At 37.3% G+C, this 26,224-nt stretch overlaps 1 protein-coding gene across 2 annotated transcripts in view; it reads left to right on the forward strand.

Annotated features, from left to right (window-relative positions):
• The window catches only part of LCLAT1 (lysocardiolipin acyltransferase 1), a 156,627-nt gene extending 139,252 nt beyond the window's left edge, over positions 1-17,375 (forward strand). For both annotated transcript variants that reach the window (XM_069072141.1, XM_069072140.1), the window contains one exon: positions 12,701-17,375. In XM_069072141.1, the coding sequence (XP_068928242.1) occupies positions 12,701-13,203 (503 nt within the window). In that variant the 3' untranslated portion in view covers positions 13,204-17,375. The remainder of the gene's footprint in view (positions 1-12,700) is intronic.
• The last annotated feature ends 8,849 nt before the right edge of the window (positions 17,376-26,224 follow it).

A 26,224-nucleotide genomic window follows, 5' to 3' on the forward strand; every position in this document is an offset into this window, starting at 1 on the left:
ACCTTACAATAACTTTGGATTAAACCCAAAGTGCTTTATACTCTTCTACAAAATAGAGAATAGTGCAATTTGATATGGTAGAAGGAACCCTGGGGTTAGGATCAGACAACCTGAGTTTAAATATCAGTTCTGTTGCTTTCCAGCCCTCATATGACTTTAACTACTTTAGACCTCTGTAAAATGATCATGGGATCATAGATTTAGGTAATCACAAAGGTCCTCACTAGGTTCAAATCCCATGGTCACCTACATTTGTGAATTTTAGTGGCTTTTTAGGTTTCGAGTATTTACCATTTGTTTTGTGATTTTATACCTTTTTTCCCCTCACTGATGTATCCAATCCCATGCACCCAGCTTTTATTAACTGCCTTCTAATTGAAGGTACTGTGTTAGATGCTAGGGGTAAAAAACAAAATAGTCCTTGGACTGAAAATGCTTACATGGAGGTTGGGGCAGGGAAAGACAGGAAGAAAATTTAGCATGTAAAAACATGTATTAATGTATGAATTAATGAAAAAACGGTGATTAAGCACCCACCATATGCTAAGCACTGCTGATACAAACAGAAAAAATTCAGACAGTCTTTGTTCTCAAGGAGCTCTTGCTCCAGTTGGTGGAGATAGCACATAGAAGAGTGGATGGAGGGGAAAGCCTGAAAGTCCTATGGGTTCAGCAAAGGTGGAAATGGCAAGGCTCAGAGGTCCCCAGATTACATACATATGTTGGTGCTTTGCTTGTTCTCTCATTAAATTGCCTGCTAAGGGAATTAGACAGTCTTTTGGTAGGAGATGGCACATGGGCTGACCTTTGAAAGAAGCTATGGATTCTTAGGGGCCTGGATGAAGAAGGAAAACAGTCTTAGGCACTGCGGACAATCTGGGTACTGGCCCAGAGCTGGGAAATAGAGTTCTAGTTCAGGAAACAGTAGGTAGACTGGCAAAATCAAGAACATGTGACTAAAGGGATATTTTATAAGTGTTTTAGAAAGTAAACCAGTGAGAACTAAAAGCTTCATTAATTTAAAACAGATCATGCCAAGATAATCTTATTTCCTTTTTTTTTTTTTTGGCAGAGATGGTATGCTGATAGATGCTAGAAGATGCCATATATATATAGTTTACCTACATTTGAACAAAGTTTTTCACAAATTGTCTTAGTCTGTATTTATGGAAAAGATGGAATGATGTAGGCTAGATGGTAGTATGTTCAGGTATTTTAAGAACTGGATGAATGAATGGACCCAAGAGTAGTCATTAACTATAAGATGTTAACTAGGAAGGGCTATCAGAGAGTGCCTTTAGGGATCTGTTCTTGGCCAAAGAAGAGCTTTGAAACTTTGTTTTCAATTTTCAGCCCTTCTTACTCTCAGTGTAAAATCTTTTCTCCTCATACTTTATCAAAAGAGATCATCACAAACTCTTTTTTTCCCTAAATACTGTAGCTCAGATCCTTTAAAAATTATCTTCCATTCTCTCTTTTGCTCCTGTCTCAGAGAAGGAGGTGGTCCTTCTTGCCCAGTATGACCCCTGTACTTACCATTGGTCCTATCCACTTTGTCCTCTCTGAGAGTTTGCCCTTTCTACCATCCCCCTCCCTAATTTTTAGCTTCTTCTTAGTGACTGGTTCCTTCCCTTATGCCTACAAACATGTCCAGTTCTCCCCATCTTTAATAAAATTTCATTCCATCTTCCCGCCCCTTTAAATTATTGTTTCACCTCTCCTCTTTCACAGTTAAATTCCTTTAAAAAAATTTTTTTAAAGCTTCATGTACTTGATTGCTTTTATTTCTTTTACTTCACATTTGCTTATCAGCATCTTTCATTATGTCATCTGACCCTATCACTCAATTGAAATTACTCTTCCCAAGGTCACCATGGTTCTCTTAAATCCAGTGGCCTTTTTCTGCACCTCTTTATACTATCAAACCTCTCCTTTCCCTTTCTAATAACATTTATATAGCATTTACTAAGTGCCAGGCACTGTGCTGAACACTTTACAAATATTATCTCATTCGATTCTTACAACAACCTTGGGAGGTAGGTGCTATCATTATTATTCCCATTTTACAGATGTAGAAACTGAGGTAAACAGAGGTTAAGTAAGTTGCTTAGGGTCACGTAGTAAATATATGAGGCCAGATTTAAGCTCGAGTCTTCCTGACTCTCTACCTGATTTTCTTCCTGACACTCTACTATATCACCTAGCTATCCCTAGTAATCTGTCCTGGGACCCCTCTTTTTTTCTTTTTTATGCTTTGTCTTATCAGATGTAGCAGCACGCACTGTAGCTTCCCCAGGGTGGCTGCCGACACAGGTTCTTAGATCTGCTTTTCTAAAGGAAAGCAACTCAAAATGGGTTAACAAGCTTTCTTTAATCAATCAAACATACATCATTTACCTAGTTCAGGGGAAAAAGGTCAGCACCCCGAACTTCAGAGTATACAAACAGAAGTTAAAAGACAGAAACAGATCAAGCAGACAGGCTTCCAAACTGTCCAACCATTACATCCATACCAAATCACAGTTCCCAGAGAGGGAAGCATCAACATCTGGGTTTTCAAAGCCGGGGGGCTCTCAACAGCTGCCCATAGTCTCATCTGGTCAAATCACACAACACTTCTCAAAGTGAGCCCCAAAGCAAAGCCTCACATCAGGGATTATATAGCCCTCTCCTGGGTCAGAGAATGTAACCACCCTCTTGACCCACTGCCCAATCACATAGCATCAAGGTGTGGGCATTCCTGAAAACTAAGCCTCCTGCCACAGGTTCCATGTGACCACATTCAGCCTATTAGGGGGCAGAGTATATTTTCAAATCAGGGAAAGTTCTCAGAGTCTCTTAAGCATATCAAAGGGCCTAGGGGCAGGGAAGATCTTTAAATTTGCATTTCCATTACATCAACTATCACTGCTTTGCAGATGGCTCCCAACATTACTTGTCTTGCCCTTTTCTCCACCTCAATATCCTATAAGCATCTCTACATGTCCAAAACAAAATTCATTATCATTCCCCCTAAAATCAATCAGTCAATATTTATTAAGCACCTACTATGTGCCAAGCACTAGGGATACAAAAAGAGGCAAAAGAACAATGCTTCCTCTCAAGGATCTTGCAATCTTAATTGGTGTCCCTGTCTTCAGTCTGTCTTCTCCAATTCATTTTCTACACAGTGGCCAAATTGCTATTCCCAGAGTGCTTATCTGACCATGTCACTCATTTGCTCAAGAATCATCATTGATTCCCTCTTGTCTCAATAATCCAATACAAACTCTTCTTTTTGACATTTAAAGCCCTTCACAACCTCAGTCTTTCCAAGATGAATATACACTACTCCCCTTCAAACACTCAAGACTTATTTTAAGGGCTATAATGTGGGGGTGGGAATAAATGTGTTTTGCCTGGTCCTTGACAGAACTAGGCATAATAGATGGGATTTGCAAAGGTAAAACTTTAGACTTGGTGGGCAGAGGAAGACCTGGTAACCATTCAAACTATACAGAAGTGGAACAGACTGTTGTTATTTGTTTTCAAAGAGGAACAATGGCATCACATGTGGTCTTGACTCATGCATGAATTCGATTAAATGAGGCAGAATAGCACAAAGTTGTCAGTTTTACAAACTCCACAGCACCTACTTCACCTGCTTTCACGGCCATTGGAGCAGATTGTTCTCATCTGCCCATTTCACCGGGGATGTCTTCACATGCTTCGGGTAGACACCCCCCTAATTTACTAGTTGAGGCCTGCCAGTTACCCTCAGCCTGGTTTAGCCTGTCTGCCAAAACGGTTTACCAAGGTGTGGTCAATGCATATGCTTCAGCTTTTTGGAGCCACAAGTGAGAGTTGAGTGTCAGGTAGACACCAAAGGTAAATGAGCAGCCCTGAGAGTAGGTCCTCACACGAGAGGTGCTAGTCTTCCTTGACATACCATACATCCCCACAGATATATAGGAGTAATAGATAGAACTTGCAAAGTTGAAAATTTAGACTTAATGGGTAAGGGGAAATTTGGTAACCATTCTGACTATATACAAAAATGGTACAGACTGAACTAGAAAGTAGAGTTGTCCATCTCACTGTAGATCTTCCAACAAAGCCTGGATGATTGTTTGTGGTAAATGTTATATGGGGGCTAGATGCCTCTGAGAAGTCCCTTCCAACTTAATTCTGTGATTGCTGCACCAGTGAGACAATTTAATTGCATTCACGTGGCCCTTGTCACTCATCCATCTACGTGCACACTAACACAGTTTTATGTACAGATAGATAAAAAGAAGCCAAAATAAAGGACAGAAAGTGTAGGGCGTAATATCTGAAATGACTGGTGATAAGACATAAACAAAAATAGAAAAGGAGAGGAGTGCTAACAGCAGAAAGAATGTGTGATTAAACAAAAATAGAGAAGATGGTGAGAAGAAAAATAAGGCCAAGAAAGAATGAAAGAATTCCATTAAACTCAGTCACATATGTGCTTACCTTTCGAAGAAATGGGGCAGGGGAGAGAGAAAAAAAAGATGGGAATATTAAGTTATGAGAAGATAGGTAAAGGAGTAGGCTCTGTTAGTGGCATTGTTCAGGAAGTAAGAAAAGATTTGCATTTATATCCCCGTAGACCTCAAATTCTGCATATTCTAAATTAATCTGATTGCTATTAAAGCAATCACTTGCATTATTTTAATAATTTTATTGTACTAGTGAGAATTAAAATATACTTTAAAACTTAATACTACAAATGGTATGTTCAATTCCTAATACATAATGTAAGTCAGAGTTAATATGTTGTTTGTGGTGATGACCTGTCAGCATTCATGATATTCAACAGAATGATAAGAGAAAGTGGTTTAATGTAACATTCCAAATAATAAATACTTGAATATGTAGATGTAGAAATTTGTTTCTAAGCCTTTTGGTGCCAAAAGCTTTTTACCAGACCTTGATATACAAGTGGACAAATCATATTAAATTTAACCAACATAAACTTGAGGAGACATCTTAATCAGAAAGAGATTTAATGAAAAGCCTTAGCATAGGTGAATCCTCTAATTATTAGAGGCTAATATTTATCCACCAAGAGGAATTTGTTTAAGGATTAGGCAGAGGCCTGGAGGAATGTAGAAATATCAATTTAATAATGAATAAATAAATTATAATAAAATTCTAATTATAATATATTTCTTTGTAAGACATGTGATTTTATTTACTATGGTTTGTTTTCACCGAACCTGTTAAGGACACCTAAACAAAATGCAGCTTATGGGGAGGATTTAAAAAAAAAGATTCAGAGACTAAAACTTTTATATGAAAGTATCATTGTGCTATCAAAAGACTTTCCTGAGATTAATGTTCAAAAGTCTACAAACACATCCAGTTAAATAGATAGTTATTCCCTTCCAATCAATGTGAAAACTGAATGGCTTGTCTGTTATTTCTAAGTCAAGAAATGAGATGGGGTGGTTATGTAGTGAGGAATAAACAGATGGTTAGCCTAAGTGTTATACTAGTACCCAGAAAATATTAAAAGACTTAGAGGGAATCCATTAATGATTGGCTAAGATTTTCTGTGGAGGGTGTCCAGGAGGACATGGACTAGATTTGCAGAAGAGGAAGTGTGAATCAAGTTTTTATCTGAACTTTCAGAGGAAGTCAATACATCCAAGATCCCACAAATTGCTTGAAGACTATACCATGTTAAAAGGGACAGACCTATGTCTCAAACCCCTTTATTATAATCCCAGCCATTTGATATACTGAAAAGAGTGTTGACTCTGAATTCAGAAGACCTAGATTCAAATTCCATCTCTGCTGCTTCCTACCTGTATGACCTTGGGCAAGTCAAGGAACTTCCCTCAGCCTCACTTTTATGAAAAAATGAGGGGGATTAAACTGGGTGACCTCTGAAGTCCCTCCCAAGCCTAGATCTATAAATTACCCAGAAACTGCACAGACTTTAAATAAGTTAATCACTTGATGAATAGAGATTGTGTCACACACATCATCAAATACAGTGATATGTTATCCCTGAACTTGTTGTCATTGTGGCTCTGTAGATCCATCTCCCACTTTCTTAACTCTGTAAATGTCCAGATAAGCCTTGTCATCTTTATTCATAGTTGCTAGGGTCCTTAGGGTTAAGTAAAATAAACTTTCTCAGTGACAACAAATTCCGGTGTTCTTCTCAAGTGCTAAGGCAAAGTTCTCACTAGCACTTTATAAATGGTTTATTGTATTTACTCTGACAAGCATGAGTTTAAAATGCCCTTACATTTATGCTACTAAATATCTTCTTTCAATTGTACATAGGCTCATTGACTAATTGAGCTAGAAGAATCCTTAGAGGTACTTTAGTTCAAACCTCACACTTTACAAGTGAAGAAACTGAAGCCCAAAGAAGGGAAATGACTTACTTAAATTCAAACAGGAAGTAAGGAAAAAAGTTCAGATTTTTAAAGTTCTGAAAGGAAGAAAAAAAGCCCAAGGCCTAGTCTTTTGAATTTTAGTTGGGAAGTTAAGATATTAAGACATGAAATGATTAAAAACAAATGAATTAAATACAAAATAAATATAAAAATCTAAGATATTTCAAGGTAGTAAATCTTTGAGTTCAGGCAAGTGAAATCTGCTCTCTGAAAATCCAGGGCTATATATAAGACTATCTGGTTTTTCTGCCCTCCTTTATCACAAAGTCTAAGACACTGACCATTTCCCCATCAGGTTGCCATCCTTCATGATTGGAACCATAGATTCTCAGTGTTGTTAGACACCCAAGGGGCCATCTAGTCTAGTCTATAACTGAGCAGGAATATACAGTTAGCAAGTAGTCATCCAGGCATTGCTTGAAGATTTCCAGTGAGACACCCCAGGACCCTCCAGTATAGTTCAGTCTACTTTTAGATAGATAACAATTATGTTAGGAAATATTTCCTTACCTCAAATCTAAGTCTGCCTCTCTGCAACTTCTGTCCATTCTTCCTGGTTCTGCCCCTGGTAGAATAAGCAGAAATGCCAAGTAGACTATATCCATAGCATTCCCCTGATCTTTGAGACCAGTAACCCTGGCAAGAAAGGAAATAAGGTTAGTCTGGTTTAATCTATTCTTGATGAAACTGTAAAAGCTCTTTGTGATCATAATTTCCTTTTCTTAATGTCTTAATGTTCACTAACTAACCTTCTAATAATAATTTCTGGATTTTTTCCAGGAGTTAAAGCTTTCTGACTTGTAATTTGTAGGCTAAATCCTTTTTCCTTTTTTGGAAATAGTTTTCCTCAGCAGAGAAAGCAGAAGGAACATGTGTTAAGCAGTTATTCTCTCTGCCTTTCCGCTATTATTCCTTATTTATTGTACCATCCACTTTAAACTGTAGTTCTCTCCTGACTTTGAGCCTCCTCTTTTCCCCATGTAGCTAAATGCAAACCCTTTTTCCATCTTGGACTTTTCCTTGCTGGTCTCATCTTTATTGTGAACTTTAGCATTCCTGTCACTTGGCTTACTGGGATATGCCAGACTTTAGTCTTCATCTGCCATTACCTACTCCTTTTCCCATCTGTTATGTCTTTTAAAAATTTTTCATATGTTGTTGAGTTCTCTTTGTGTCCATAACAATCTCTTTAGACTCATTCCCCCATTCCTCATCTGATTTTTTTTTTGTTTTTATTTTCAGAATTTCATTCTTGAGAGCTTTTCATCTCAGACTGTATAGAATTAGTTCACAGATTTTACCCTCTCTCTAAACCATTTGAAATCTGTCCTCAAAACTATATGCATGTTAGACTGTACATTTCTATATTCCATCCTTTTCAGTTTAAAGTCTTCTAATCATGTTTTCAAAACTCTGGGCAATTTCATTTTTACCACAAATTCTAAAATGTTGTGGTCTCCTTAACCTACTATGTTCATCACATTTCTATATCTAAGTTACCAATTCTTCACTGCTGGGGAGAATCAGAACCAGAATAAAATTTGCCTCTTTGTTTTCTTCATTTTTGAAGGATGAAATTATTATTGACAATCAAAATTTTATTAATCCTTCCTCTTTAATTAGAGGGGGCTTCTGTAGATGTGACCAGTCACTACTGTTTCTTTTCTCTGTTCCAAACTTATGATCTGTACTCTGGACTATTAATCTATTTCCTCTTTCTTTTCAGCTGAGCTATAGGATGTTCAGATGATAGTATTGCTTCTGTTTCTGCCTCTGTTTATGTTCACCTAAAATATAGTCAGTTCACCCATCTTTTCCCTCTCTGGTAACTATATTTTCTCACAGATTTGTCTTCTTAACATACAGTAGTATTCTTGCCTTTACTTTTTTTTAGCCTGTCCTATTTCTTTCTATACATTCCCAAACCAGTCTTCAATCATAGCTTTCATTTCATTGAATGTTATTGCTTCTTGAAAAGTCAGATTTACTTTTTTACATTAGAAGCTTCTACTTTCTTATTCTCCTATTTTTTTTGCCTTTCTGTATAGATATTCAAAATGATGGGTTTTTTTGCTTACTCATTTCTCGGGTTTTGTCTCCTGGGAATTTTTGTGTATCTCTACTATGATTCTTTCTATATTTTAGCTATTGTAGATAGTATCTAACTTAGTGACTATACATAAACAATTTTCTCTTTCTTTGATTCCATCCTTTTCAGCTTAAAATCTTCTAATTATGTTTTCAAAACTCTGGGCAGATTCTTCTTACCAGCCTTTGTTGGGCTACTGCCAAGAATGGAGTATACTTATTCCTTAATTGTACGCTGTGTTCCAAAAATCCAAATCCCAATTTTAGATACCATCATTGTAACCAACTATTTACTTCTCGAATTTGCCTTTCTCTTCTAAAGACCTTGATTTCAGGCAGTATAACTCAATGTTACCATGTGACTTTGAAAAAAATATATATCTTTTGGGTTGGCTAGGTGGCACAGTAAAAACATTGGCCCTGAAGTCAGAAGGACCTGAATTCAAATCTGGCCTCAGACACTTAACACTTACTAGCCATGTAACCTTGGGCAAGTTGCTTAACCCCAACTGCCCTCCAAAAAGCTAGCTAGCTAGATAGATAGATATAGGTAGGTAGGTAGGTAGGTAGATAGATAGATAGATAGATAGATAGATAGATAGATAGATAGATAGATAGATAGATAGGTAGGTAGGTAGGTAGATTAGATAGATTAGATATCTTTTGCCAGATTTCTAATTTGGAAAAGGGGGCCAGCAAACTTGCTTTTCTTTTCAAAAGAATATTCCACATTTCTGTGAATCACAGTGTTGTGAGAAATCAATAAGCATTTATTAATGTTTACTATATATTCCTGGCACATTAAATTAGAGAAGAAATCATACAAATTGGTGCTAACAAATGAAAAACTAAGTGAATGGATTAGGTATTGGGAAAGGCTTCCCAGGGGATGTGACATCAAAGTTGGAGTTTGGAAGAAACTAAGGATTCTAAAAAATTTGAAGAGGAGTTCTGTGCATTCCAGGCATGCTGAACAGCCTGTGAAAAAAACACAATGCCAAATTTAGGGAACAGCATGTAGACCAATTTGATTAGGACATAACAGTGTGTGAAGAGGAGCAATGTGAAATAAAGCAGGAAAGATTGATGGGAGCCAGGCTATGGAGAACTTTAAACAACAAGCCTGAGTAGTTTGTATTTTATGCTACAGACAGTAGGGAATGAAGAGCAGCCTTGAGCAGGGCAGTGACAGGATTGAACCTTGGTAGAAGCTCAGTGGAAGGTGGATTAGAAAGGACTGAGCCTGGCAATGTGCATATCCATTAGGAGGCTCTTGCAGTAGTCCACGGTAGAGGTGAGGACAGTCTTAATTAAAATGTTGTAATCTCTGGGAATAGAAGGAAGGAAGTAGGAAAGATGCTTCAGAGCCAGAGTTGGCAAAGCTTTGAAAATGATTGCACGTGTATTAAGACCATACTATGAGCAAGGAACTGTTAGACCCTGGGAATACAAAAACAAAAGAGCAAAAGATTAAAGAAAAAAAAGAATTTCTTCAGGCACTTTTCTTATACCAGGAGGAAACAACATGTAGAGTTTTTATGTAGGTGAGTGGTGGGAGTAGGTCAGGGCAGAGATGAGGAAAGGCCTCATGTAGGAGGTGAAACCTGAACTATGTCTTGGAAAAAGCTAAGAATTTCAAGTGGAAGTGAGGAGGGGGACATGTGGGATCATCTGTGCAAAGGCCCTGAGGTAGGAGATGAATCACCACATACAGAAAGAAGCTAAAAGGGCAGTTTGACTGAAATAGAGAGTATATAAAGCTGAGTGATGTGTGGAATAACAATGGAAAGGCAGTTATGAGCCAGATTATAGATGGTCTTTAAACACCAGGCTGAAGATTTTGTATTTTCTAGAGCAGGCCTGTACAACCTGTGGTCCATGGGCCATTTTTGAGCCTCCTTCCCTCTACAGTCACACAGTAGAGTACCTCATCTCATATTAACTAAGAGAACAAAAGTCATTTGCCTTTAGCTCCCTCTTCTCTCCTACAGTAAATACATATAAGAACTCCTTAATATCATCCTTCATTCTTTTCCCTTCTACTCATCTTTGATTAAGAGATGGACCTTCTTGCCAGGATCAGCACCTAGACACAATCATAGTTAGTCATAGATTTACGGTTAGATGGGACTTTAGAAGCCATTAGAAGCCACCCTCATTTTACAGGTAAGGAAACTAAGACTGACCCCAGGGTCACACAGCTAGTAATTTAGGCAGAATTTGAATTCATATTCTCCTTATGCCAATTATAACTTTCTATCTAGTATACTATAATACCTTTGATCTCATATCCCCCTGTGTCCTCCAGCGGACTGACCCCAGAAACATCCCCTCATTTTCCCTAATCTTTGGTTTACTTATATATAGTAGTTCCTTTTCTTCTTCCTAAAAACATGAACAGGTTTCCCCTAATCTTTGAACAGCCCTGACTTGACACTACCATCGGGGTGGCTAGATGGCACAGTGAATAGAGCACCGGCCCTGGAGTCAGGAAGAACTGACTCCAAATCCGGCGTTAGACACTTAACACAAAAATTATTCATGTGACATTGGGCAAGTCACTTAACCCCAATTGCCCTCCAAAAAGCAAAAAAAAAAGTATTATACAGTATCTTCTTCCATTTCACAACTAGTTTGAGGTAAGGGACAACTGTCTACATTCTTATTGCTTCTACTTCTCTTATTCACTCTTTGTTCACTCTTTGATCCCTTGATATCTGACTTCTAGCCTCATCACTCAGCCAAAACTGTCAAATAAAACCAATTTCTCCAAAGTTACCCTTGATAATTTGCCAAATGTGATAGGTTTTTTTTCTCATTCCTCATGCTTCTTGACCTCTCCCTACAGATGTGAAACTCTTGACCACACCCTCTCTAGAATACTCTCTCCTAGCTTGGTTTTCATGGCATTGCTGTCTCCTGATTTTCCTCCTTACCTGTTTGCCCCCTTTTTAGTCTCTTTTGCTGCATCATCCACCTAACACACCTCATAAATCCTTATTTCAGATCCTGTTGCTTTTTGCTCCTTCCCTTTATTTATAAACTTTGCTAACCAAATTCACCTTTCTGTTAAGGGAGAATAGCCTTTGGTGAGTTGAAATATGTGATCATTGTCTTCATGATACACCCAGAAGTCTAACAAGAGGCCTGTATGAGTTTGTGGTAGAGCACAAAAGAGTCCTGGTATTAGAGTCGTGGCTTCACTCCATGGCTCATGCCACCTCTGGGCATTAGTTTTCTTATCTATAAAACAGAAAGTGGGACTGAATGGCATGTTCCCTGTGGGCTCTACATCTATGAAGTTTTCATATATAACTATATTCTAGAAAGAAGACTTTTTTACATTGGATTTTACTAATTTCTTCATCATCAATCTTCTGTTAAAATTTTACTTCAGGACCTCATGGTAGCCTCCTGGAATTGAGTTTTGGAAAGCTATACTAGGAGAGTACAAGTCCTGGCAAGGTTTTGCCATGCTTTCTTTGCTTTGATCTATAATCAGATATGGGAAATGGGAATACCTAATGAAATTAAAGAGCCTTTAAAGAATTTACCAGCAGTAACATTCATATCCTTGGAATTATATTGCAGTTCTACCAAACATAATATTGACAGGGATGGCTATGGCTAACTTTGTTCAGCATCTTAAGGAAATTTTATCTAATCCATGAAAATAGCTCATTATAAAGTTTTTGTGTGTATAATCATGTTGAGCTTTATGTTTTTTTCTTCCTGGTAGTTGGCATAATAATATTTAGTTAAATAAAGGCAGGTGAGTTAAGGATTTTAAAATATTGTGTACCATAAGAGTAAATCAGTCACCTTCTGGAAGAAGGGATAGTTATGTTTTCTTGTGTTTTTTGATGTCTAATTTCAATTTTATGTTATCCTTTTTACCATTTAGTTTTAGAATGGGATTGCTATTTCCATAGTTCAGTTTCATTTTTAGATAAATGAAATATTATTTCCTCCCATCCCACTCCTCCCATCCCAATTTGTATAATGATCAGTAAGAAGAAAAATAACTAGTAAATATTGATCTAACGGCCAAGGACTAATATTATTTATTGCCTGTATTTCTCTTTCTTTGTTAATTTTTTCAGTTTTTAATGTTTTCAGGTTTGCCATGCAATTTAATCAACATTAATAGAAAAATTGACCATTTCTTTATCTTTGATTCTTTTCTTCAAACCTAGGTAAGAATCTTGATGCCATCCATGACATCACTGTGGCATACCCTCACAACATTCCTCAGACAGAGAAGCACCTCTTAAATGGAAACTTCCCGAAGGAGATCCATTTTCACATCAGCAGGTATGCACTAGAAAGCCTGCCAGACTCCAAGCAGGAACTTCAGGTCTGGTGCCACAAACGATGGCAAGAGAAAGAGGAGCGACTCCGAATGTTCTATGAGGGACCGAAGAATTTTGAATTCACAGGGAAGAGTGTGATTCCACCTTGTAAATCAGAGTTCAGGGTACTAATAATCAAATGGATGTCCATCCTCTATTGGACCTGCTTCACCCCTGCTATGATTACTCTCCTTTATTTCTACAGCATTGTTCGGTGGTATTTTTTTATCACAATTGTCTTTTTTGTGCTACAAGAGAAAATATTTGGTGGACTCGAAGTCATTGAACTTGCATGTTACCGGTTCTTATGGAAACGACCAAGTGTAGCTGACAAGAAAAAAGACTGAGAATATAGGATTCACAGGCCAGAAACTCGAAGGATTTTTAAAACGTTCTACATACAGCCTTTGTAAACTGAGAAGATTTTTTTGCATGACAATTTCAGATCTTTCTTACTACCATCATTCTTTCTTAAAGACATTTTGCACTTGATTTTGTGAAAAGGAAAAAAACACCACGTTGCTCTATATGAAAATAGTTTTTAATCTAGAATGTAATTATAATATTGTTTCATCAAGGAGGTGCAGTGGTGAAATAATTCTTGCTGGATTATTAAACAATCATTAGGCTGTTAATAGGCAAGGTACACAATGGATTTGTAAACTCCAATCCTATCATCCAGCCAAACTGTGTAGCCAGAGGAGATAGATCTGTGACTTGTAACCCCTAACACAAATCAGGTCTCTTCACTGAAGAGTAGAGGTAGGTCACCTCACTTATTCATGTGAATTGTCTCTTTTTTACCTTTTCCTCCACAGTTCCTTGACCATCCTTTTCCCAAAAACTGCCCTCATTCCAGCTTTCTCTGGGCCCCTTAATGAAACTTCCTGTCCCCCTGAAATTAGTCAAAAGATTTGACATCTGATCAACACAAAGAACGTAGTAATTTGTAAGAGGCTAATATTTGTTTTTTGGTGACCTACAGAGTGAAAAACCTTGTGTGTCCTTTTGCCCATAGAGGGAACCAGGTCTTTGAGTAAACAGAAATTTTGCCAACTCTAAATCTTAATTTAATTTTGCAATTAGAAATTTTGCTTCATTTTGTTGTTATTATTATATGATCAGTGCCAGTTTTCCTTCATTATATTGGTATTTGGTACCTTTTTGCCCATAAGGGAGGTCTAGATGAAAAAGAAACAGATACTAATACCTTTTTCTTCCTCCCCCCCCCACCAAAATAAAAGCAGTCTAAAATTAACAAACTATGGATTCTCAATTATTTCTGAAAACATACAGAAAAGGGAAGACAGTGTTCCTCTCTTTGAATAAAAATCTTAGTTTATCCTTAAAAATAAAAAGAGTCTTAACAAAGGCAGTTATTAGTAATAACCAAATTGCATAACAAAAGAATTTCCCATCATATCCCTAACAATTCAGACTACATTTTTGACCTTGTGCCATGGAACTTTTCCACAGCTTAACTTCTTTTTGTCTCAGACCACCTCTTTCAATAGCAGCATTTAGACTTGCCCTTGATTTACTCAGCTAAATAAATATTGCCGCCAGTGGAAGTCCAAGGAAACAGCAACATAAACTTTAAGTCTCTTTATGAGGCAAGAAAAACTCTGTAGTGTCTTCCTCTTAGCATCTGGCTCCTCTTCCATAATATGGAGGTGGTGGACACAGGGATAAAACTATGAAGCAGTTAAAGTCATTGATTTAGCACATCTCACAACTCTGTTTCAGTTTTTAAACAACTCCCAACATTATCCACTGCATTGTGTTCTTTGTTCACTGGATTTTGTCCTTGTCCTACAGAAAGGGAAGGCTGTCTTTCCTCTCTGTGCATAAAAATCTGAGGTTAGCCCTTTCAAAAAAAAAAAAAGCCTTAAACAAAGGCAATTATGGATAATAGGCAAAATTAGAAACAATTTCCCATCAAATCCCTGACAATTCAAACTACACTTAGTTCAAACTTTTTGTGCTGGACAGTGGTTTCTACTCCAAGTTTTAACATTGTCCTGCCATGAAAGGGCTAAACACATAGTAAGTATGGTTTACTGAGATAGCAAATTCTTTTTTTTTTTTTTTTAAAGCAATCGGGGTTAAGTAACTTGCTCAAGGTTACACGGCCAGTTATTTCTGGGTGTGGTGCTGAGTATCTGAGCCCGGGTTTGATCCAGGTCATCCCGACACTGGAGCCGGTGCTCTTACTCGCTGAGCCACCTGGCCGCCCCTAAGCAATTGGGGTTAAGTAACTTGCTCAAGGTTACATGGCCAGGTGTTTCTGGGTGGGTGCTAAGTGTCTGAGCCCGGGATTCGATCTCCAGGTCTTCTCAACACTGGAGCCGGTGCTCTTACTCGCTGTGCTACCTGGCCGCCCCCAGAGATAGCAAATTCTTGCAGAAGTACCCGTCAGAACATTGATGGAAAATTAATTTTGTTAGAAAGCAGCAACAAAAAAATTCACACAAGTATATCAACTGTGCCTCCTGTAGAAAAACTAGCCCATATTGAACTATCACCTCTTCCCCCACGACAGCTGCTATTAATTCCCTACACATAACTACTAATTAGTTATTACACACATGTGCTGGAAGCCATCTGTTTAACTTCATGGATTTGGTTTGGGTTTTTTTGTTTGTTTTGTTTTATTTGCGGGTTGAAGGGAAGTTAACCTTTTTCCCTTATGAAAGTGGTTTCTAATTTAGGGTTATCTCAGACTTCCTTTGGCTATATTTAGAAACTCGGAAAGAGTTTTGACTATTGGGATTGCTCTGTTGTACAGAGGAAGGAAAAAGCTATACTTTCTGTCCTGAAGGTGTTTATAATACAGTTTTTGTAAGCTGAAATCATAACTGCCGTCCAAAGCTATGTAGCTCCCTGTCTGAGGAACATTTTCCATCTAATCTGATGCTTTTTCAATTCTGAACCTTGCAAAGACAAACACTTTTTTTCCACAGAAGATATTTTTAAGATAAACTATAAGCCTTTAAAAAAAATAACTCACAAAACCTAGAATTCATAATCAGAAGTTACAGACACCCACATGAGGGAAAAACAGTTTTTACAAGGCATTGGGGAAGGGTTGGTGGAGAGAAGATGAAATAAACAGTTTTTGCCTGGAGAAAGGAGCATTCCAGTTTGCCCTCTAAACTAGAGAAAAGAAATTGTTTTCTCTACGTTTTTTATGTTTTAAAAAAGTTTTTAAGTACATTTTTCAAAAATGTTAAAGCAATTGATACTTATTTGTCATATTCCATTGCTTTTGGAATGACTCAGAAAAGTTAATATGAAAATGGCAAAGATGCATCCATATGTATTCGATCCTTACATCTTCCATAGTCCTTCACCTTGGTGTTCTAGAAACAGAGCTGCTTCTCTCCTGGCTGCATTACAATTCAGAGGTAATAATCTCTTAAATCTGTAGACAGCCTTGAAAATTATTATATAATTTAGTTGTCATAATATTCAATTTTAAAATTGTCATTCTGTGAAATTTTAAATAAATAAAAGTCAGCATGTTTTATACAGGGCATGGAACATGATTTTCCCCAAGACTCACAGGAAAAGTTACTAATTAAAAATCCTTTTTCCTGACCTGATTGGATTATCAGTAAAGACACAAGACAGAATACCTCATTCATTTGAATATTCCTTAAAAGTACATGGTAAAGGATGAGCATTTGTGAATTGTAAAGGGGAGAGGGATGTGTAAGAAAACCCTCCTTTTAAAGGCTTCCTATCAAATTTTATATATTTGTTAGTAAAATTTAGAATGCAAAAATAGTACCCCACTTAGAATGCCTTACAGTTAGGTCAGTTAGAAATTGGAGTCATCCTAAAATAATGTTATCAGAAGCCTTATTTCAAAGGGAGAGTTCTGTGAGTTGATTGTTCATCAAAAGTATATTGGAGATGTGACCTCCTGCTTTCTTTTGCACAGTCTCTAAGCCCTGGTCCCAACAGCCATGCCTTTGTGCACTTTACAGCAAGTTCCACTGGGGGGACTTGTTGGTGGATTGTTTACATTTCTTTGTATAAATTGACATGCTTTTAGTGCCTTGGTTAAGGATCTGGTTTAGTTTCAGGTATTTCTGTACTATGTCCCTTAGACAAAGGTTTCTTTTTATTAACTCATGAAAAAAACAAAAACAAAGAAAACCTCTTTAGGCTTGTGGTCTCTAAATACTTGTTACTGTTAGTGAACATCACTTTATGACATTTGGGTAACAACTTAAATCCAAGGCATTTATTGACTTTTATCTGTGATCAGTGATACAGTCTGCATAAATGAATTTGCCAATGACTGTGTTACCTTTACTTTAAATTTTATTTTTCAGAAAGGATTCTAGTTTTTGCCTGCTTGATCTTAAAAGAGGATTGTATGAAATAATACCAAGATATGAAAACTCACAGAATGGCCTTGGTTTTCATCATACATGGAATATGTTAAGATGTTTGTGAGTCATGTATCAGTCATGTATCATACATCCCCAAATAAAATGGCATACTTAAACAGTGTGTGTACGTGACTCTATGTATGTGTCTCTGTGTGTGTCTATGTATGTGTGTGTTTCTGGTTTGTAAAGAGTGAAGTGAATTACATTCAATGAAAGATGATTTTTCATCATTCAGCTTTGCTTTCCAACATCTAGCTTGAGCTATCTTTTTTAATAGTCATTACTGTTAAGATTCTCAAGTTTCTCAGTATAGTTCCTGAGCAGATTTTATTTTTCAAATTTTCTTTATTCTTTTTAGCAACATAACTACACAAAATTCATCATATTCTCAAGCATTTGTCTTTGTTTACACTTGTCAAAAATAATTGAATTTTTTAATCAACTTAAAAACATTTTATGATGTCTTTCATGAATTTACTCCCAGTAAGGATAATAACTAATACCTAAACAAGCACTTTAAAGTTTGCAAGGCACTCTACATATATTAACTCATTTGAACCACACAGGTACCCTGTACTAGAGAGATTTTGTCCCACCCAGTTTTACTTTGATATATGGCAACTAGTTTTTAAAGGTGTATATATTGTCTAGGGCATTGACTTGGGTTCAAATTCTGTCTCTCTCACCTATTCACTATTTTATTATACACACACACACACACACAGTCATTTTTATTTTCCTTAGTTGCTACATCTAGAAAATTAGAATATTGTTCAGTCATATCCAACTCTTCTTGACCCCATTTGGTATTTTCTTGGCAAAGATACTGGAGTAGTTTGTCATTTCCTTCTCTAGCTCATTTTACACATGAAGAATCTGAGGCAAACAGGTTTGAGTGACTTGCCCAGGGTCATACAGCTATGAAGTGTCTTGAGGCCAATTGTGAACTCAAGAAGCTGAGTCTTCCTGACTTCAGGGCCTACCTACCTGTCTCCATGAGAATATTAATGCCTGCCTTTACTCACTTAATAGCACTGGTCTCCCATTGAGGGAGAGAAGAGAATAATGAGGAAGCTTTTTATGCAAATACAGGAGATGGATAGGTGGAGGAGGAGAGTAATATCACATAAATGGTGTGAGGCTGTGGAAGAGCAGAAGGACAGTGGAAGAAACGAGTATAATAATTGAGAGGAAGGAAAACAGGAATTTTCACTTAACCTGGGGGGAAAAACAGGTTTTAAAAAAAAATGGATTTTTTAAAGGGGAAGCTATAAGAGGGTTGGGGGTGGATGGGGAAAAAAGCCCGAATAATTGTCAGACCTCTGTTTCTCTTTCCCTGTACAAGGGAATAAGGGGAGTTCAGATACCAAGCTGGCAAAAAGAAATACATGCTCTCATGGAAGGGGACATAGTCATAACATAAATCCTAGCAAAGTGAATCATCAGTGTCCTACCCAAGGGAAGTACACAGACTGCAGAGACAAAGAGATAAGCAATGTTAGCTTGGAGGAAACGTTCAAAGAATGAACGCATCTGCAGAATTCCATGCTCGGATCAGGAGCCGCAGCTGTGTCTTGTATATTGTGTCCTGTTATCAAAGTTTTGACTTTGATTTTTTTTAAATCAAAAAAGCAGATTGCTTATGCCAACAAAACGTCAGAATGACATAGGAACCCAGATTTAAACAAAGGAATACTTAAAGAGAGCAACTAGGTGGCACCGTAGTGTAGAGAGTACCAGGCCTGCAGTCAGGAATTTGAGTTCAAATCATACCTTAGACACTAGCTGGGTAACCTTGGGAAAGTCACTTAACTTTGCCTCAGTTTCCTTAGCTGTAAAATGAGCTGGAGAAGAAAATGGCAAACTAGTATCTTCGCCAAGAAAACCCCAAATGGGGGAACAGCAACTTTTAAAAACCTTGTTGAACTCTAAAAGCTAGATACTACTGCAGGAATTCTAGTCAAGACCGGTCCAGGCCTGATCTATGCCCTAATTACTACTCTGGACTTCTATGATGGAGTGGCTCAGTGCAACATGCTTTCCTCAAGCCATTCTTGATCACAGCAAGACCTTTCTGGACACATTACAAATCAAAACCCCCTTGGACCTTCTGGTTAATATGTGTCAGTGTGGGGAGAGGGAGCTGGTACTCACAAGAGTTCATCACTATTCTCCATATTATGTTAGATGTTTGGGAAGTTCAAGCAAGTTGTAGAAAGTCCATATAAATGGAGGACTCTCCATTTTCCCATACTCCATTCTAGTAGGAGAGGTCCCCTGGTGCCACTTTGGCTTTGTAGGAATTAATCTCTAACTACAAGGTTATAATGATTCATTTCCCGCTGCTAACACCCCAGATTCAAGCCTCTTGCCAGAATCAATGCAAAACCCCAAATCAGGGGTGGGGAACCTGCAGCCTCAAGGCCACATGTGGCCCTCTAGATCCTCAAGTGCAACCCTTTGAATCCAAACTTCTGGCTTCAAGGCTGCAGGTTTCCCATCCCTGCATAGTCTTCAGTCCCCCAGTCAAACTTCCATCCATCATGTATACTTCTCTTTCTTAAAGTGTTGCTCATATTATCAGATGAGAGAATGTTAGAGGTAGAATAAATCTTAAAGGTTATCCAGTCCAAACCTCCTCACTTTACAGATGGAGAAACTGAGGCTCAGAGGGGGAAAGCGATTTGCCTAAGATCATACAGGTAGTAAGTGCCAGAGCTGGAATTTGAACCCAGGCTCTCCGACTCCAATCTACATGCTGAGGTTGGGAAGAATGTCATCTGAAGAGGGTTAATTGTGAGATGTCTCATTAGCTGCTTGACCTGACATTAGATCAACTTGAGTATTACTGTGGTGGTTCTGTTATTTATAAAATTTTCATGAAAAAAGATTAGAATCTAAATTGAATTAGTCACAGTGTTTTAGAGTGTCTGATTCCTTCATTTTCCCATGGGAAATTAAGGCCTAGTGAGGTTGAATACTTTCCTTAAAGCCACAGAGCAGGTTAGTTGCAAAGTGGCAAAAGCATTAGACTGCACATGTCTTCCTTTTAGCACTACAGGACAGTGCTCAGCATTTGTTTGGTTGTTTTTTGTTGTTTTGTTTTTGGCACTGTTTCATTTCTTCAGTGGGATAGAGCACTGGGCTTCCAGTCAGGAAGATCTGTATTCAAATCCTGCTTCATATACTTAGAAGCTGTGTGATCCTAGAGAAATCACTTAACATCTATCGACATCATCAGTTTCCTTATCTGTAAAATGAGTGAGTTGGACTTGCTAGCCTCTGAGGTCTCTTCGGCTCTAAATCTAAGACCCTAATAATTTTAAGGCACTTTGAGAGATATCATCCCCTCCCTAAAGACATTTAAGGAGACCCTGTTGCCTACAACATACAGCCCAACAAACTCCTTAGTATGACAGTCAAGATGTTCCATGATCTGGTCAGAATTTACCTTTTCACTTTTTATCTTTAACTGTTCCCTCTACACAAAATCTACGTGCTTTTGTATGGGCAGTTACACTCACATAGAAAGTCCTTTCTCTTCAATAGGTCATCCCAAAATCATCTGTTAAAGCCTATGCTATGTGACTAGAGCCGTCCTAGTTCTGGGAATACAAAGACAGAGATGAAACATTGTCTTCCTTCAAAATGCTTACATTCTATCAGCAATGACGACAAACAAACGTAGAAATATCTGCAAAAATAAATGAAAGATGATGGGAAGTGGAGGGAGGCCTTAGCGACTGGGGAGATGAAGGAAGACCTTGAGATGAATTCACTGGGACAAAGTAAAAAATAAATTAGACATACAATATCATCACCACTTTTTGTATCTTCAAAAACAATATGAAATATGTTCTTTTGTTTTAATCATTTATTCTAAAGGATTTTGCATAGAGTTCACAAAATCCTGACATTTTAAAATTTAAAATGAAACCACATTTTTATCAAGTTTGGCTATTAAGTATATTTTGATGAACTGTCTAATTTCTCAAGTCTAGCCTTGATTTATATCCCAGAGGACTTAAATGAGGTTTAAATCAGGTTAATTTCCAATCTATAGGAGCTTGTCCTTTTCTTTTTTTCTTTTTTTTTAAAGCAGTTGGGGTTAAGTAACTTGCTCAAGGTTATACGGCCAGTTATTTTGTGTGGGTGTTAAGTATTTGAGGCCGGAACTGATCCCTGGTCTTCTGATTCTGGGGCCGGTGCTCTTACTCACTGCGCCACCTGCCCTGCCCTTTTCTTTTTCTTGGGTAAATTTCTTAAGCTCCCTTGATATGTGGTAGACACGGCATAATTTCTAGTTGAGACATTTTGTAATTCAGGTAATAATTCTGCCTCAGTTTATCACTGTTTATCAGAGTTCATCAGTCCCTTATTAGAGACAAGAATTTCAGGCCCACTGGAAGTAAAATAAAAGTCCTCAAAATATTTTTGGGTGGCTATTTTTTCAGTCTAATGAAAATGTTTAAAACTGAATAGACCTTGCTGAACTTTTGGCAATAGTTTTGGTATAATGTTAAATGGAAAAAGGTAAGTAAGAAGGTAGGTAAAAATTTCTTTTTTCCTATCTTCAGTATTTTAAACTTTATTTGTATTACCCATGACGATTCACCACCCACTGAGTGAGCTCAACGGCTGCCCAGAGTCCTGTCTGGTCAAATCACACAACACTTCTCAAAGTGAGCCCCCAAGCAAAGCCTCACATCAGGGTATATATAGCCTTCTCCTGGATCAGAGAATGGCACAACCCTTTTGACTCACTTCCCAATCACAAAGTAAAAACAAGCCTTTCACCACAGGCTCCAGGTGCACTTAAGCTTATCAAAGGGCCTAGGAGCAGAGATCTTAAATTCCCATTCCCATAACAATCTTGCAACTTTGCCAAATTTATTTATTATCTCAAATAGCTTTTTTACTTGATTCTCTAGGATTCTCTAAGTATATCATCTTATCATCTGCAAAGAGTGATATCTTAGTCTCTTCTTTGCCTAATTTTATTCCTTCAATTTATTTTTCTTCTCTTCTTATTGCTGCTGCTAACATTTCTAGTACCAGATTGAGTAAGAGGGGTGACAGTGGACATCCTTGTTTCACCCCTGATCTTACTGGAAATGCTTCTAGCTTATCCCCATTACATATAATACTTGCTGATGATTTTGGATAGATGTTCCTTATTATTTTAAGGAAGACTCCATTTATTCCTACACTTTCTAGTGTTTTTAATAGGAATGGATGTTGTACTTTGTAAAAAGCCTTTTCTGCATCTATTGAGATAATCATATGTTTTCTACTAATTTTGATATGATCAATTATACTGATAGTTTTCCTAATATTGAACCATCCTTGCATTCCTGGAATAAATCCTACTTGATCAAAGTGTATTATTTTCGTGATAAGTTGCTGTAGTCTTTTTGCTAATATTTTATTTAAATTTTTTGCATCTATATTCATGAGGGAAATTGGTCTATAATTTTCTTTCTCCATTTTCTCTCTTCCCAATTTAGGTATCAATACCATATTTGTGTCATAAAAAGAATTTGGTAGGATTCCTTCTTCTCCAGTTTTTCCAAATACTTTGTAAAGTATTGGAATCAATTGTGCTTTAAATGTTTGATAGAATTTGCTAGTAAATCCATCTGACCCTGGAGATTTTTTCCTAGGGAGTTCATTGATGGCTTGTTCAATTTCTTTTTCTGAGATGGGATTATTTAAATAATTTACTTCTTCAGTTAATCTGGGCAATTTATATTTTTTGTAAATATTCATCCATTTCACTAAGATTGTCAAATTTATGTGCACACAATTTGGCAAAATAATTCCTAATTATTGTTTTAATTTCCTCTTCATTGGAGGTAGATTTACCCTTTTCATTTTTGATGCTGGTAATTCGATTTTCTTCTTTTTTTATCATATTGACTTAAGGTCTTATCAATTTTTTTTCATAAAACCAGCTCTTAGTTTTATTTATTAATTAAATAGTTTTCTTAATTTCAATTTTATTAATCTCTCCTTTGGTTTTCAATATTTCCAATTTAGTATTTAATTGGGGATTTTCAATTTGTTCTTTTTCTAGCTTTTTCAGTTGCATTCCCAATTTATTGACTTCGATTTTCTCTATTTTATTCATGTATTCATTGAGAGATATAAAACTTCTCCTAAGAATTGCTTTTTCTGCATCCCACAAGTTTTGGTATGTTACCTTATTATTGTCATTCTCTTGAATGAAGTTACTGATTGTTTCTATAATTTCTTGTTTGACCCACTCATTCTTTAGGATTAAATTATTTAGTTTCCAATTAGTTTCAGTCTATCTTTCCATGGCCCTTTATTACTTATAATTTTTATTGCATCATGATCTGAGAAGGATGCATTTAATATTTCTGCCTTTCTGCACTGAATTGTGAAGTTTTTATGCCCTAGTACATGGTCAGTTTTTGTGTATGTGCCATGTACCTCTGAAGAGAAGGTATATTCCTTTTTATCCCCATTCAGTTTTCTCCAGAGGTCTATCATATCTACCTTCTCTAAAATTCTATTCATCTTCTTAACTTCTTTCTTGTTTATTTTGAGGTTAGATTTATCAAGATCAGGGTGGGGGTGATTGAGGTCCCCCACTAGTATCGTTTTGCTATCTATTTCTTCCTCTAACTCCCTTAACTTCTCCTCTAGGAATTTGGATGCTATACCACTTGGTGCATACATATGTTTAGTAATGATATTACTTCATTTTCGATGGTGCTTTTTAGCAGGATATAGTTTTCTTCCTTATCTCTTTTAATTTGATCATTTTTTTTTTGCTTTTGCTTTATCTGAGATAAGGATTGTTACCCCTTCTTTTTTTTTACTTTAGCTGAGGCACAATATATTTTACTCCAGCCTTTTACTTTGACCCTATGTGTGTCCCCCTGTTTCAAATGTTTTTCTTGTAGACAGCATATTGTAGGACTATGATTTTTGAGATAATAGTCTCAAACAGGGCTGGGGAACCTGTGGCCTTGAGGCCACACTTGAGGGCCTAGAGGCCTACATGTGGCCTCAAGGTCACAGGTTCCCCACCCTTGGAAAAGTTACAAAGAAACAAAGTTAGGTTTGACTTTAGGAAAAACTTCCTGCCCATTAGAGCTGCCCAAAGGGGAATGGGTTACTTCCACAAGTGGAGAGTTCTCCACCATCAAGAGGAGATATGGTCAGAGGCTCTTTGGCCATATACTATATAATAGTATATAGTTTATAGTCCTTTCATATCTAGGTTGTACTAGATAGTCACTGAGTTCCCTTCAACGTTCCAAATTCTTTGGTTCTATAACCTCTGTTCAACTAATGACTATGTCTTACACATCTCCATATCCTTACAGGGCCTAATATACTTCCTCTTAAATAATGGTGCTTGGTTTATAGTTACCTAAACTGAGTCTAGTAGAAGGCAAAGGCTTCACTGACCTAAGCAACTTCCTCAGACCATTTACTCTTTGTTCTTGTTCAGTCATTTTCAGTCATTTCTGACTCTTCATGACCCCTTTGTTTTTGTTTTTTTTTTCCTTTTTTTCTTTTTTTTTAATGCTTTATTAACTTCTGATTTACATCATTCGTTTCCGCCAGATTTTGAGTTACAAATTTTCTCCCCGTTTTTCCCCCACCCATCCCCCCAAAACAGCAGTCCCACATGATATCCCTACCTCCAATCTGCTCTCTCCCATACCCGTTTCAACATTTCCATGGATCTCTATGCCTCAGTGCCTGTATATCTTTTTTTTTCTTAATAACATGTAAGATGGTATTAATAATAATACACACACACACACACACACACATACCGTGTTTCCCCAATAATAAGACACTGTCTTATTAATTTTTTGGACAGAAAAACACCGGAGGGCTTATTTTCAGGGGAGGGCTTATTTTAATGAACATTGACAGCAATTTTAATAAACAGGTAAATGTGAACAAAAAAATGTACCTTTATTCAATGAGCAAATCACTGGGGAAGAACAGGATGATGCACTCACTGCTGCAGCTCTGATTGGATGCAGCTCGGAGCGCGGCATGCATTTCACGGGGGGAGGGGGGACGGTGCATACAGAGGGTACCGTAATGTAGCATGTAGCGCAGGGGATCACCTTCACCACAGTAGCAATCTCAATAGGGCTTATTTTCAGGGGAGGACTTATTTTAGAGGAATCTTACACAGTAAGGGGAGGGCTTATTTTCGGGATAGGTCTTATTATCGGGGAAACATGGTGTGTGTATATATATATATATATATTTGAATATTTGATTTTAAAACTTTCAATTCCAGATTCATTCCCTTCCCCCCCCCTGTCACCCACCCCCACTGGGGAGACAAGCAGTTCAGTATAGGTTGTACATGTGTGGCTAATGCAAAACAATAACATAGTAGATGTATTGTAAAAGACTGACTATATTTCCCTCCCTCCTATCCCACCTCCCACTTGTTCTATTCTCTACTTTGATCCTGTCTCTTTTCACAAGTGGGTGCTTCCAACTTCCCTCCCCCTCAGCCTGCCCTCCCTTCCATCATCCCCCCTCACATCCCCTTCCCCCCTATTCTCCTGGAGGGTGAGATCCCCTATTTAGTGTGTGTTTCCCTCCCTCCTCAAGCCAGATTCAATAGGAATAAGGTTGACCCATTCCCTTTTGCCTTCCTATTCTTCCCCTCCATTGTTTGCCCCACTCTGTCTCTCCCCATCTCCTCTCATTATATTCCTCTCACCTCTTAATTTCACCTTTTAAGTATCATCCCTTCCTGTTAAATTGGTCCCGTGCCCTCTATCTATGTATACCTGTAAACATATATACACACATTCACATATGTATTCATATGCCCGCATACCCTCATATAAAGACACATATATATATATATATATATATTTCTAATCCCTTCAACTACTGAGAAGAGTTTCTTAAGTTACAATTATTGTTTTTCCATGTAGGAATGTTAATA

Source organism: Petaurus breviceps, unplaced genomic scaffold (assembly GCF_028583685.1).
Source record: "Petaurus breviceps papuanus isolate PSGF00001 unplaced genomic scaffold, PetGlider_PUasm1.0 90845, whole genome shotgun sequence".
NCBI lineage: Eukaryota > Metazoa > Chordata > Mammalia > Diprotodontia > Petauridae > Petaurus > Petaurus breviceps.